This window comes from Echinops telfairi, unplaced genomic scaffold (genome assembly GCF_000313985.2).
Source record: "Echinops telfairi isolate 266 unplaced genomic scaffold, ASM31398v2 ScPeMD7_5592;HRSCAF=6446, whole genome shotgun sequence".
Classification (NCBI taxonomy): Eukaryota; Metazoa; Chordata; class Mammalia; order Afrosoricida; family Tenrecidae; genus Echinops; species Echinops telfairi.
In genome coordinates, this window is record NW_022109491.1 from 8129697 (window position 1) to 8145441 (window position 15745).

Sequence of the window (15745 nt, forward strand, 5' to 3'; positions counted from 1 at the left end):
TTGCATTTGTATTATCAAGCATATAAAAAGGACCTTCCTGGGCATTCTCAGCTCTCATTAGATGATTGAAACTAAAAAAGGAAATTTATACTGTGTTGCATGTACATGTTCTGCAAAGTACCATTACCCTGTCTCAGGCAGTTGGATATGCCCCAAGTGTGTAGCTTGGGCCGTGACATCACTCCTCAGAAACTCCCACCTGCATCTTTGAGGCCTCCCTGAAAAACTGCAGCAGTATATGCCTTCATTCTCAGAGAAAGACCTACTCTAGTAAATTGTTGTTTCTTATTTTCTAGGGGTTGCTTAACCACATAACCTCTCACAACTCTGAACCAAAACAACATTGTTCGTGGAGCACCCTCTTTTTAAGGTACAAGTAATTTGGCTCTCTAGTTTCAGACCTGTGAATCCTTCAATGACTTGTGCAGAAAAATTACTTTTACTTCTGTAATCCTAGCGAAACAAGACATTTTATGCAGTTCGAATACATAAAATCTGGAGATTTGATTATAAGTAAATGCTGGGCACGTAAGGAATGGGGAGAAGTCAAAAGAATGTAGAGCCCTCAAGCCAGGACTTCCAGCTACTTGAAATGTGGAGTTGGCTCGCTGAAGTTGACATTAAGCAGAACTTGTTCATTAGCCGCTTGGTCAATAGCAACTTTGGTAGTTTGTTTTATTTCAGGCTTGTGATATCTCGGATTGTTTATATTAAACTTGGTTTTCAAAGTTGTAGAACTAAATCACTGTTATGAGATATTGTTGTAAATTGAGCTGTTTACCACTGGTAGCTATGAGCACCCAGACCCCAAAAGAGTTTTCAAAGCCCCTTGGGAATTGTCTTTTATTAAGGCCTGGGGTTGTAATACATGCATTAGCAATACTTCGTATTAGCATTTTCTCTCTAAGAGCCCTTCCCTCCCTCATTACACCAGCTCTCTGAGGCAGTACTTAGTGGACAAGTTCCTATCACTTTCTCTGGGGACTAGGATGTGGAAGCAGAAGGAAGTTAAAGGAGTTGCACCAGCATGGTGACTGGATTTGCAGTTGCACACTGAATCATTATGATATACTTCTTTCCAAAAAGCTGACTGACTGGGTTACCTACCTCAGGATTTCTTCCAGCGCTTTAGTCCTCAGATTGCTGCAGTTTAAGCTGTGTCAGGTTTCTTGCGCAGTACTCTGTGCACTGGCGGAAACGGAGGAAATCCACTGGGAAGTGGATTGCTAGGATTTGGGGTGAGTAACTGCTCTCTGAGTTGGGGAATTGGGGGTAGAATTGAAAGCCCCTGACTCAGGAGTTTGATCTGGTCTAACGTCACTCGCTACTTAGCAGAAGGCTGGTTTCTTAGAAACTGGGTCTGTTTCACATGAAGATAATGGCGAGTGCATTTGTGTTTTTCCACGTAGATGGCAGTTGGCTACAGACTGCAGTTTGCTGTTGCTGAAAGCACAGGCCAGTTAACCATTATGCCAAACTCAGCCCTTGTCACACAGCAGTGCTTTCAGGAACCTCTAGTAAATTGTGGAAGAGTTAGTCATTTTGCTTGGTATAAAACACTTTTTTTTTAAGCCTGTACTTGAATTGCTTTCAAGAATTTCCTGCAGGGAAAAGAGAGAGGGAGGGGAGCCTGACAAGGTTTGAAAGCTAGAGAGGGAAAAGAAAGGTCACAACCTGTTAACTACAGAGAGAAATTTGCTTCACTTTTGTACAAAGGATGATGAGCAGGCATGTACTCTCCTTTTGGCAGTTTTCTGTACACGGACCACCACCCAGTGGTTACATTTGTGCAGCAGGAAAACTGGTCACCACCACCTGGCTTGGGGCCAAGAGTAGAACAGGGCCTCACTTGGGCCATGGGGGCAGCAAAGCGCTTGAACAGCATGGCCTGTTTCCAGGCGTTGTGTTTTGACGATGCTATTGTCTTGGATGTGATTGTGTCTTCTCAGAGCTCTGTTTCCCTGGTCTTTCTTGAGCATAGGGTGTGCTGGTTTTCTTGTTTTTATAGTTTGGTCATGTTTCTTTCCAAGAGCCTTTTGTTAAGTGATTTGATATATGAGCTTGCTGTGGAACGTGGCTTGCTTGATTTTGACAGTAATAGGAGGGTTGATTATGTAGGTTGGTATCAGCTGCCCCGCCCTGTATTTGGATGATGTTTAGTCTGTGAGTTGCTGTTTCTGGGTGAGGGTGGGCTGGGGCTTTTACTTGCAGAAAACTTAAAACTACATTGCAACGAAAAAAATAAGCCAGATAAAAGGATTGTCGGGAAAATACCTATTGGATGTAAGGTGTCAATATAGATTTATATCAGGGGGTTCAAAAAGTTCTTGGAAACATTTCATTATCTTTTCATTCCATTTCCCAGAAGCTTTTTGAAGGCCTTTCGTATTTTAAGGCTATTGAAAGGGATTTTATGTGGTAGGAAACCTAGTTTATTTCTTAACATTACTTTTTTTTTAGCAAAGTTTTTCTGGGAATGAAGTCTCCCAAAACTAGAGAGGGCTGACAAATAAATCTAGAGCTGGGAGTCTCTTCTTATTTCTTTGAGGAGGAATTTTAGCAAACCAGAGTCTTTGCAGCATTGAGATGCACCTTCTGCCATTTGTGAGTTTACTGTCAGTTGATCCCGATTCATGATGCCCCCATGATACAAAATGGACCGACTCCATAGTTTTCTTGGCTGTCACTTTTGGGGAAGCAGATCACCAAGTCTTTCTCCTCTGGAGCTGCTGGGCGGGTTGAAAATGCCCACCTTTTGGTTGACAGCGAGCGCTTCACTGTTGCACCACATTTTGTCTGGACACATCAATTATTAAAATAGGAACTGCTGTACTGAGAACTACACAAACAGTATATACCCATCACTCTAAATTAATCCAGCGAAATAGCAAAATGACATTTTTCCCTAAGTGCTGAAGTAGATTTTATGGTCTGTTCAAGGTGGATAAGACCTAATAAGATGCCAGAGAATTCTGTACACAATTTCTAAAGGATCTCTTGTGTATTCAATTACTCAAAATGCATACACCATATGGTCTGGTCTTAGGAGATTTACTGCAGAGTGAGGAGTAAGCGTTTTGTGCTTGACTATCTTAGCACATTATGTAATTACTGCTTAATTTTTAAAAATGTGTATTGAAGAGTTCTTGTGCCCCTTCCCAGTAGCCCACAATGAAAAAGTGCTTGGCATGTACAAAATGGGAGCTGCTAGCCAAGGCGAGGCTGTTTTGATGAGAAGAGGTTGGTTGTATCACTATGACCAAACCAGTGTTGGGATAAGGAGGGCAGGGATTGTGGGATCTTTGCAAAGGAGGACCTGTCAGCCTACTATTTCATGCTTTTTACGGACTGTTACAGGGCTGACGTGCACCACACAAGGAGGGTCTCCTGAGTGAGATAAGTGTGCTTTCTGAGTGGGTGTGTGAGTACCTCAATAGGAAAGACTGGTGAGGATTCAAGACCCTCAACTGTGCTTTGGCCCCCGGGGAGGCAGGAAAGGGACAGCGGAAGAATCTTTGTGTTTCTGACTTTCCAGACTAATTTTACTTCTTATAAAGTGTTGTGTTTCTGTAATTTCTCTTGAATCCATAATGTGTCTTGTGGAAAATAATCCTTAAAGAAAGGTTTGTGTTTCTATTCCTCTGGTTCCTTGAGGTTTCCTCACCACCCCCCCCTCCCCTCACTATCATGTCCCCAAGCCTGTCTTTCACTGAGGACTAGACTGGAGCATGTACACAGGTACAGATAAGAGCTCAGGACACACAGAATCCAGGTCAGATAAACCCCTCAGGAACAGAAATGGGAGTAGCAATACCAGGGGGGTAGAGGAAAGGTGGAAAGAGGAGGGGAGGAAGAGGGAACCAATTGTAATGATTGACAAATAACCACTCGCTCCACCAGGGGGACCAACAACAAAAGCCACGGGGGAAGGGAGAGAGTGGTTGGTGTAAGATAAGAAAATAAAAGTAATTATAATTTATCAAAGGATCAGGAGGGTGGGGGGTGGGGAAAAAAGAGGAGCTGATACCAAGGGCTCAAACAGAAAGTAAATGTTTAGAAAATAATGATGGCAACATATATACAAATATGCTTGATACAATTGATATATGGATTGTTATAAGAGCTGTAAGAGCCTCCAATAAAATAATATTTAAAAAAATCAAAAAGAAGGGTTTGTGTTTAAGGACTTTCTCTTCTGGAGAGAAAGGTTGAGCAGCAGATTAAAAATTTGTGCAGAAGTAATATCTTCAAAATCCCACAATTCCTTTCATGTTTTTCTAGGAGCTTGTTGACATGGTGGCTACAAGTTTTGGGCTGCTAATTGCAAGGCCGCCTGTTCAAAACCACCAGCTGTTCGTGGGAGGAGGAAGACTTTCTACTCTTGAAGATTTACAGTCTTAGGAAGCTACAAGGGCAGTTCTACTCTGTCCTATGGGCTAACTATGAGACATAATTGACTAGATGGCAGGGAGAATATTAGCTATTAGAGCACAAGCCTTATCCTTTTTTTTTTTAAATTAAAAGATCATTTTTGGGGAGCTCTTCAGCTCTTATAATAATCCATAGATCAATTGTATCAAGCATATTTATATATTTGTTGCAATATTATTTTCTAAGCATTTGCTTTCTGTTGAACCCTTAGTATCAGCTCTTTTTCACCTCCCTCCTCCCAACCCTCATGACCCCTTGATAAATTACTATTTTTATATCTTACACCTATCACTGTCTCCCTTCCCCCAGGGTTTCTCTTTTTCTTCTAGCCTCCCCCCCACCCCCCAGCTTTATTCTTTAAAAACATGGGTCAATAATATATTTTTTTTCAATGGCTTTCCTGACTTGGAATGTGGTAAAATATTAGCATCAATTTTCTAAGCCTTCTGGTACTATAGGGTAAGTATTGGACTGTGGACTGCAAAGTCAGCAGTTGAAACCCACCATCTATTTCATTGGGAAAAGTTAAGTGTACCTGCTGCTATAAAAATTTGTAGCCCTGTGCACCCTATAGGGTGTCACTATGAGTCAGAATCAATGACCAGTGGGTTTTTAGGTTTGGTTTTTGGAAATAAAAAGGGATCCCTCCCCACCCCCGAGGAATGTCACACTTGGTTTTGTCGACTAGTTTGTGTATATTTGAAACAGCATCCCTGGCTTCTCTGTACCTGAACGCCAGCAGCTTCTGCTTTTCCCCCTCAGTTGTTAGACCTTAAAGATACCTCCAGACATCGTCAGATGTCCCTGAGAATCAGGTTCACCCTAGTTGAGAACCACTGCTTTAGATACTCTTTGTGCTTTAAAGACACAGGAACCAGCGGCTGCCTAGGCAGTCCTGTGTGTGACGGTAGAACTGCGCTCCATGCGATTTTCAAGGCCTTGTTTTTGGAAGTAGATTGCCAGGCCATTCTGAAGAGGTACTTTGGGGTCAGCTCACTCCTCGTCTTTTGGTTATCCGATGAGTAAGTCAAGTGTCCACCCAGGGACTCTGACTGAAGAAGGAAGGGATGCATTAACAAATGACTACAAAGGTGTTAGCGAATGAGGACTGTTGGTTGAAGTGTAGTACAGGTCATGCTGGAAAGTGAACAGCCTTATTAATGGAGGGGGGGGGGTGTTTAAAATTTTGTAATGTATTTGGAAATTTCAACCAATCATTATAAAGACATAATTCTTTCAGGTAAACATGAAAAAAATAACAGGTTTGGGGCAGTCTTAAGAGACTATTCTCTTTTTCCTTTTTTAACTTCTAGAAAACCTATGTATTCATTCTGTGACTGGATATACTTGGCTTTGAGCCTGTTTTGGACAGCATTCCCCCAAAGAGATCCCTCCACGCCCGGGTGCCCCCTGTCTACATTTAGTTCATTCAGAGCCTCAGACTTCAGCACCAACCTAGGGCAGAGTTGGGCTGTGGGCAGACTCTGGAGCAGACACGGGTGTATGGCTTGTTTTTTCAGTTTGTGACTTGTGCAGTTTGAAGTAAGTAATGTCAGAAATGATTTTTAAATTTTTGGCGTAGGGAAATGCCCTTGAGACCAAGTTAGGAACGAGGAAGAGGAAAAGTGAGTGAGTGATGATTGAGTGAATCAGTGAGACATAATTATATTTTGCCTACTGAAGAAGAAGAAGAAGAAAAAAAGAGACAAACCAGGTCATGGCTGACTTTTAAACTGGGGCGCCTTGGTTGACACTGGTAGCTTATCTGTTAAGACCCTTATCTAGATAGTCGGTGGAGCTCCTCTGTGCTCTGATTCCCAGAATACTTATTAGTGAACAAGGAACAGTTGCCACAAGGGTGAATTTTTTTAAGAAGAAATCTTTATGCTGCTGTTATCCAACGTCCTGTTTTAGCTGAGTTTCTTTCAGTTTTGTAGACTTTTAAACATTGTTTTGAAATGCCTCTTAGCAGGAGAGAATGTCCCAGGATTCCTCAAGTAACTGAATTGCTCGTCTGGAGACTCTTTGTCAAAGGTTTGCCACTAATTTGACACCATGTTGAGATTTGGTCAATAAATTAAGGGAACCGATACTCCATGGAAGAACGTGTAAGCAGTTAGTTGGCCGATTTCTGCTTTGGTCGGTATTTCCTGAGACTCCTGTCATTTCTATGGCTGCGTCTAACGGGCAAGTTTTAGGTTGTTTTAACTCTCTATACATTTCCACTTCTGAAGGATGGCCATGAAAATTAGCAGAATTGCCCTTATTTTTACTTGGTAAGAAATTGAAATGTGTTTAGAACTAATGCTTTTGCTGTCCTCCTAACTTAGAAAATGAAGGTAAACAATGTCCTATTTTGCCCTTCCCTGGACTGGCTTCCTTTCCTCCCCTCTTCCATTTGAAATGCCCCAAGTCTCTTCTCTGCTGCTTCTCCACTTGTGCTTCTAGTAGTACAAATACTATATAGGTTGGTCACTTGCTTACTGATGTGGGCGTTTGTAACTGAATGAGACCTAGTCTCACAAACCCATTAGGGAAATGAACATGTTTATTTTTGTTTTACCATAAAGAAAAAGAAATGGCAGATGTGAGAAACTCCCTTTCTTTGGACAATGTACAGAAGAGTGGTGAGGGTGCTGATCTGAGCTTGTGGCCCGTGAATGGAAGCAGTGTTTTAAGTTCACTTATTAATGGTGTGTTAGATATCCAGTTTGCTTTTAGCAGCTTAACAATTTCTGAGACTTTACCCCATGTACAGTGGAAAACTGCTCTCTATTTATAGATACTTTTGAATGTAAACTGTAGTTTAAAATTCTTAATTTTCAGTAATAAACATTACTGTGCTCTAGTGATTCTCACTGTAAAATGAATATGCAAACGTGTAGGTATTATAAAAGTCACTAAACAAAACAAGAACAGTGCGGGGAAGTCACAAACCCAGGAACTGTGCGTATACAAGGAGAAAACTTTTCCTGCTTGTTCACCCAGCCACATGTTAAATGGGGCCGTTTTCATATGTGAGTTGGTGACACCAATTTTGACTTGAATATTGGCACTTACATATCTCCTCTATAATTTACCTTTTTATTTTCTTTCCCTTACAACTTTCAGGTAGAACTTTAGACTTCATAGCACTGAATTAACCTGCACTGAAAGCTGTTTACCTGCATTTGTTCACTTTTGTTGAAAGTGACCATGTCTCAAGTTCAAGTGCAAGTTCAGAACCCATCTGCTGCTCTCTCGGGGGGCCAAATACTGAACAGGAACCAGTCTCTCCTCTCACAGCCTTTGATGAGTATTCCTTCTACTACTAGCTCTCTGCCCTCTGAAAATGCAGGTAGACCTATTCAAAACTCTGCTTTACCCTCTGCATCTATCACATCCACCAGTGCAGCTGCAGGTAAGCGCTTGAATCCAAGTGTCTTCTGTCTCATATGTCGTCTTAGCTTATTTTCTGATCTGACATGCAGGTTTGCAGATGGAGGGACCTCAGACTTAGCTTTGAGAAGCAGGAGGAGGCAGCATTGCCATCACTCCTCCTTCCCCTGATAGAAAGCACTGCTCAGTGTGGTGGTGTTTGAGGTCCCAGTTGGCACATCATTTTAAAATTGTAGGAAGAGCAACTGAAAAGTACTCAAAATAGAGAGCCTACTCTACTGTGAACTGAAGACAGGTTGAAAGAATTGAACAATAAATACCACTTTTGATATTCATGGTTGTAAGGGAAAATTCTGCCTTTACACTTACTTCCCAGGACTGACAAAGAACTTTTGTTTGAACAAGCTCCCTTTTTGTGTGTTCGCAAGAGTCGACTCCAGGCAAGGGGCAGCCAGGTTTCACTAGAAACAATATGCAAAATATTGGCATCTGTTAATTTTTATTTCAAACAAGCCAAAGTTCAGAAGATTCTAGAGGCAGTTTAGAAATCAATGTGAGTAGCAATTAGAATAAAGAAGAAATTTTCAATAAAAGTTTTAAAGCCTTCAAATCTGATTATTAGGAAAATGAGAATGAACTAAGGGTCCTTATTGGTTAGAAAAGACTTGACATTGCAAATCAAAACAAAACCTAAAACCATTATTCTGCACTGTGTCAAAAAGTGGTGAGACCAGTCAAATGCGTGGATTGTCAGTATTGTTGGTCTATACTAGAGGCACTTTACAACAAATACATTTCAACTCCATCCATATCCCTGACCATTTTCCATACATTCGCCTCCATCTTATCATCACCTTTACTTTGTAAATCAGTTCTTCAGCATGTTTGCTTCTCACTTAGCTGCCTGGCATCTTCCACACTGCCTCCAGATTTCCTGGACTGGCTCACCAGACAGCATTCTTGGCTTGTCATAGTCCCCTAGATGCTCAATTTCCCCCTAGTTGGCAAAGCCAGACCATCTTCAAAGGCAAAGGCACAAAGGTTTTCCAGTCCTCTGGGATATTTGTTGCTATTTCTTCTAGTATGTTCTTATGTCTGCATCCTGTGACTGTAAATTTCCTCTGACCAAGTCCACTTTATTTTACTTGGGAACTGTCAGAAGTAGTTACAAAGCGAGAGGATGGCAGCCTCTATAGGAAAGGGCGGGGACAACAATGGGAAGTTAGCTCTCTAGGAAAGGATGGTGGTTGTTTGAGAGGTGGTGGGATGTTGAATTTGGTAAAATAGCGAACAGGTAACCAGTGTGTCTGCTCTGAAGACCTCCTTGTTATTTTTGGTTGGTTCTAGTAGCTGCAAATTGATTTGTCTGACACCCACTCTTGCCTTCCTGTCTGCCTCCAATGGTGTACTGACTCTCCTGGCTTCCGTTTTCTCTCCTTTGAAGCCACACCCTCTTTTAGGTTACCTGGCTTCAGCTGGTTCAGCATAGACCATGGTAGTGTCTTCTGCAGGCAAGAGCCCCCATATGATTTGCATTTTTGGATCCCTGCAGCTCTCAGCCCTGGTCCCTCCTGTTTGAATCCCCTCTGTGTTCATAACCCAGGGAGAGCAGCAGTTCGACATACGGCTAGTTGACTTCAATGCTCTTCGGTTATTTTGCAGTTCCTTCTAACTTGGCACACCCCAAAGAGAAAACCCCCATGTGTCTTGTGAATGAGTTAGCCCGTTTCAACAAGATTCAGCCTGAGTATAAGCTTATGCGTGAGCAAGGTCCAGCTCACTGTAAGGTAAATATTGCCCATACTGCTTGTGCATTTATAAACCACCAGGAATGCTTTCTGTTTTTGTTTCATTTGTAAACACTTTTGAAAGGGGTGCTTTGGTTTAAAGTATGTATTTTCACACTGCTGTGAGATTGTCTTCTAAAGAAGGAAAAAGCGATTTTTTTTTAAGTGATTTTTTTGAAGGGCAACTTCCTTTGTCATCCTTGCAGAACGGATCAAAGGAAAGAGGTTTCTTTGGGAGACGATTGGCTTTTTACATTGTCACAGGTATGTAGTTGTTCAGGGTTCTGAATGGAGACCGTTCCCAAGCTTCTGTTGCTGGTTTCTCAGGAGCTTCCCAGGTTCTGGGCCTCCTCCTGGCTGCCGCCTGCTATTGGCCCTGCTCCTGCTGTTTGCAGGAGTGCCTTAGATTGGGCAAGGGCTGGAGGGGAAGGGGAGACTAGTTTTGCCCCTTGATAGCACTTAAAGTGTGCATTTTGCATCATCTCTGACTTCAGTTATCCTTGTCACTCCTCAGAATGAAGGACTGACTATAACTTCATATTTTACAATTCGTTATTCAGAAGTCCAGCCTCTTAAACTTGTGTGATCTCTGTGCCATTGCACATTTTGGAACTTGGTTTTTGCATATCTGGCTTTATCTTTTGTGACTGTAGTACAAGAGGCTATAGTGTGTGAGATACAAAAAATGGACTTTCTGTTTCTGCCCCTAGCCTTGCAGCCAAGACTATAATTATGTTATTTAATCTCTTTATACTTCAACTGACATGCCAAACCACAGGCCTTAAATAATGTGACCTTTCTCTTTTCACTTGAGTAATAGTAATATCAACCACAATTCTAAATTGGCCATGGAGAATAACCCAGCTAGGTGGCTAAAGTGGATTGAAGTCAGGCAGATCTGGGTTTGAATCCTCGTTCCTTACTAGCTGTGTGACCATGGAAAGTTAGTGCTGCTTTTGAACTTCAGGTTCCTGGTCTGTAAAATGAGGATAATACCTGTCGAATGGATCTGTTGTGAGAAGTAAATGAGGGAATCTATGTTAAAAGTGTGAAGCACATGGTCTGTTATGTACCGAGGACTTAAAAAAAACGGTAACTGTTATTGTTAAGCACTTGTGCATTTAAGAAAAACAAATTTTTCACTCACATGAAGTTAGTTGTAACATTATTCCAAAGCATAATTATATTTCAAATGTGTCTTCATATTTGGAGGCAGTGTGTTGTTTTCTATAACTATTATGCTGCTTCTACAGGTTTTTTGCAGACATTAACTTTGGAATTCCCCTTATTAACTGTTTTTTGATATTTTGGGGAAAATATTATTTTTTGCCTCTACTTTAGTACTTTTGCTGTGTGTTCAATTGTAACTCCATTTTTTTTCACCCAGAAGTTGCTCAAAGAGAAGTTGTTTCTTGCTAGGTCACTGTTAGACTATTTTAAAAAGTCAGAGGTCTGGTGTGCCTTTAATTCTATCAGAACCAAGATTCTAACCTCATTGCCCACCTCCACACACAACCCAGCAAAGAGGCCACAGTGCTGATGAGTCAACTCTTGGAAAAATACAACACTGTTAACAAGGTTTACCCCTTTTTTGTGTTTCCCCTTTTCCCCTTCAGTATCTTTGCATGAAAGGATCACCAAACCATTTAGCATCTTAGGCTTCTGCTGTTGGACTTTAACAGGCTACCCAGGGCCTGGAGGGCATGCTGTTGGTACTTGAATGAGTATGCTCAGGAACTGCAGTCTGTGTACAGGCAAGGGTTTGAAGGAGTCTCTTAACTTTTCCCTTTCCTGGAATTGGTACACTGAAGGTGTCCTAAAGTTAAAACCTACAAGAAAAAGCAGCCATGCAGATTGCCTTGGGTATGCTCAATGCACAAATTTCTCATCAGTACTCTGTAGATGAAATGAAATGATGTCCAACGAGAGAGAAAATTAGAAAAATAAAAGCTCCAGTCAATTTCGCTAAGTCCCAAAATAGTGGCTATATCAGACTCTAAAGGTGTATCACAGTCACTCTGAGAGTATATGATTGGGACCCTCCCTGGTGCGGTTCACTCAGAATCGGGGAGTCTAACCTGGGCATCTGGCTCACCAGAAACCCCATGGTAATACTTTGGATGCATTGGTGCTTTGTAGTTTTTTTTCTGTTTGTTTTTAACTATTTAAAAATGGAGATGCCCTTCGATGGCCTTCATACTTACAAAGGGAAAAAAATGTCCTGGTCTCAAAGGTGTGCGTGAAGGCTGAGCGAGCTATTTGGATGCTGCTTCACAGTGGAGTTCAGAAGTGATTTTAGATCTTTGTGCCTCTAGGTATGATTTTCTTGTAAAAGTAGAGGCAGCATCTGAATAATACAGTCTGAGGAAAGCAGGAGGCAGCATTTGAGAACCTTGCTGTCATTTCTAACTCTGTTCATGGGCTTGTCCTCCGAAGGGAGATGCTTTCCACCAAGACTCCACAATGCACCTGCCAGCATCCCAACAAATAGGGCTTTGCTCGAGATACTACCCTGTGCCTAAGTCCTCCCTCAGAAGTTCCCTGGAAGACTGACTGTCTCTTTGGGTGACTTCCAAGTAGACAGCGTCTAATATTTTAATATGTAAGAAAGCATTTTCCAATTATTGTTGAATGGAGTGCTGTGCAACTTTCATCCATGATACTTACATTTTTAAAATATTTCTCTGCTTATAAAAGCAACAGAAAATAAAAAAGGGGGTGAAAGGGATAGATTGCCAAGATAATGGCCCGGCTTTTAAAATCTTGACCATAAGAAGTGTTCAAGGGCCAAGTGACAACTTAGAGTCAACTTCCGGTTTCCTGAATTGAGAGCTCACAATTTTCATTTGTAGGTGTTTACAGTACAGCTAACACTTGGAGATCAGCACTGGGAAGCGGAAGGAACTAGTATTAAAAAGGCCCAACACACAGCTGCTGCCAAAGCTTTGGAAGGAACAAAATTTCCTAACCCTATAGTCCGCCCTTTTCGTAGCGAAGGAAGGAATCCAGGTATTATGCGTGGGCCAAGACAGGTTCCTTTCAAAAGTGTGTCTAGAGGTATCCATTTAGTGTGTGTATAAATTATTTAACTAATGTGTTGAATTTGAAAGCACAGATTCTACACTATCAGTGGCAAATTCTTATCTTTTAGGAATTCTTGACTTTACTCCAAAGTGGTGGTTTCTAATCCAGAGTCTCTCTTAATTCTCAGCAATCTGGAGAAAAGGGTAGAAGGGGTAGGGATGGTGGGGGATTCACCAAAGGATTTCTAAGACTTCAGAGGCTTAATGAAAACACATTGTTTTTCCCTGATCAGGCTGCATGTGTTAACAGAATGTAGGTTTTACCTGACATCACTTCAACTCAGTATGGTAACAGCAATCATAGCAACCATGACCTTGAATGAGTCACGTGTCCTGATCATGAAAAAGAATGAGAAAATAAGTATTTATATTTCATTACATGTAAACTAGTAAGTACTATCTTTTCAAACAAGGGACCCAAGGAGAGAGACTGGGAGTAGAAGGTGGTGGTGCAGAGGTTGGGAGCCACTGCTGGAAAGGCTGTGGTGACAGCGGACGCTTTTAACAGAGTGGACCCTTGAGGGCATCAAGGCATCTCAGCCCCTCTGCACACAGAGCAGATCACGGGAGGTCTTGGCCATGCTTTCCTTGTTGCTTTTGATTTCATTTGTTCTCTCTTCAAATTCGTTCTCTGTTGAAACACACAATTTCTATGGATCAGAGCTGCTGTTGAAGTTACTTAGATTGTACTTAATATGCAACTGTATGAATAATGAAAAATATTCTAATGTGAGGAGAAGAGAGAGATGCTAATAATTCATGCCCCTTTGATTTTGTATACCCCAAAGATAGGTTTATAAATATGATTTCATGCACTAGATTTAGTCAAAGCAGTTGTAGTACAGAACCGATATAGCCATTTTTACTCATTTTAAGGTGGTTTTCTGTGTACATTTAAATTGAATTTTGCCATTGCTAGTGTTGCTCTGTGTTTGCTGTGTGATTGCACTGACACTAATCTTTCGGGTTCCCCCTCCCCCGCCGTGACTTGTAAAAGTTTATGAATTTGATGGGTGGGCGGGCGCGGGAGGAGATAGAAATTGGATAGTATATGCTTTCCAAAGTTAACAATTCTGTCTTAACTCAAGGTATACTTGTTCCTGTTGTAAATGGAACTCATTTTCCTAACAAGTATTGCTGCAGGTCAGATCCCACAGCGCTGTTAAGAATAGAAATTCCTTAATGGTTTGCATGCCTCATCTGACTTCTACAGCCTCTTCCTCTGTGATTCTGTACCTTTCCTTAGTAGTCCACGCCTTGTAGCAACAAAGCTCTTTCAGTGTGTTGTGTGTTCCTGAACGCTGGGACTGGAGTTGTGTCTGTCAGCTTAGCACAGTGCTCTACTTATAGTTATAAACATGTAACCCAAACCTGTTGCTGCCCAGTCGGTTCCGACTCAGTGACCCTATAGGACATAGTTTCCAAAGCTGGAAATCTTTATGGACCCAGACTGCCACATAGGTCTCCTATACAGCAGCTGGTGGGTTCGAACCTTTGACCTTTCATTTTGCAACCAGGTAGTTTAATCACTGTGCCATCTAGGCTCTTGTAAATCATTAATACCCTTGTTCTGGAAATAGTATGTACAAACATACTTCCAGGTTTAAACCAGTAACCCAGTGGATTCATACAGTCAAAAGTTATTTTGATGAAGCATTCCTTACTGATTGATTTGGGCAGTCCCATAGGCTGTTCACAGGAGCCCTGGTGGTGGAGTGTTTACTCATTGGGCTGCCAACCGAAAGGCCAGCAGTTCAAAAACACCAGTGGCTGTTCAGGAGAAAGATGAGGCTTTCTACTCCCTTAAAGAGCTAGCCTTTTAGAAACCCACAGGGGCAGTTCTACCCTGTTCTATAGGTCGCTATGAGTTGGCATCAACTGTATGACAGTCAGTTTGGTTTTTATAGGCCTTTTAAATCCTGATGTTGAAGTATGGTGTGGGACTCTGAACAGCTGGAACCTGAGGCTTTCTTGTGCTAAGTTGCCACTCCCTCAAAGGGCCCCTCCTGGGAATGCTGCTGTTGACTGGTTACTGATTCCTAGAAAGCATCTCAGCTTCTTGGATTTCCCTACCCGATTGATGCCTAGCAGCGGAGCCCTTAGAGTCTAAGGCTTAGACCCTTTTACGTAATGCATCATCCATTCACTTAGTCAAAAGCTTGCTACTCTTTATTTTAATAACCATTATTCTCATATTTAAAAAACAGCAACTGTTCCTTGTGTTGGTTCTGTGTTGCAGAAAGCATAACTCCTACTGTGGAACTAAATGCACTGTGCATGAAACTTGGAAAAAAACCAATGTACAAGCCTGTTGACCCTTACTCTCGGATGCAGTCCACCTATAACTACAACATGAGAGGAGGTGCTTATCCCCCGAGGTATGTGCTTGCTTTGCTGATTTATTTATGCATTTCAACAAATACAGATAGAAATTAATATATCAGATGCTTGCATAGACTATAAGGTGTCTTGAAGGTCAGCAGTTTGAACCCACCAGCTGCCCTGCGGTAGAAAGGTGAGGCTGTCTCCTTAAAGATTTAGTCTCAAACTCAGAAAGGGCAGTTCTACTCTGTCTTATAAGGTCACTGTGAATCAGGATTGACTCAGTAATTAATGAGCTTCTGGTTTTGCATAGAATAATAAAATAGTACATATCTTTAGATTATTAATTGGAGCCATGGTGGTACAGTGATTAAGTGCTTGGCTGCTAACCAAGGATGCCACTTCAGACCCTAACAGCCCTGTGGGGGAAAGTTGTGACAGCCTGTTTCTGTAAACACTACAGTCTTAGAAACACCGTGCGGCACTTCTCTAACCTGCAAGGCCACTGAATCAGAATCGGCTTGATACCCCTGAGTTGGTTTATCAAGCAAGGAGTCTCTTGATCTTCAGGCCTGCCAGGTGGTAAAAGTCGATCTTAACGGTGCTATGCGCCTTTGCAACTGTAACTCGGTGCTCTTTTTCATTATTTTATTTATTTATTTTTAATCATTTTATTAGGGGCTCATACAACTCTTATCACAATCCATACATACATCAATTGTGTAAAGCGCATTTGTACATTCA

At 41.6% G+C, this 15745-nt stretch overlaps 1 protein-coding gene across 1 annotated transcript in view; it reads left to right on the forward strand.

Annotated features, from left to right (window-relative positions):
• Nucleotides 1-276: 276 nt before the first annotated feature.
• STAU1 (staufen double-stranded RNA binding protein 1) overlaps nt 277-15745 on the forward strand; it is a 40400-nt gene continuing 24931 nt past the window's right edge. The window contains exons 1-5 of the mRNA XM_045295416.1: nt 277-370; nt 7543-7831; nt 9472-9596; nt 12449-12605; nt 14919-15057. Of these exons, the coding sequence (XP_045151351.1) occupies nt 7627-7831; nt 9472-9596; nt 12449-12605; nt 14919-15057 (626 nt within the window). The 5' untranslated portion in view covers nt 277-370; nt 7543-7626. The remainder of the gene's footprint in view (nt 371-7542; nt 7832-9471; nt 9597-12448; nt 12606-14918; nt 15058-15745) is intronic.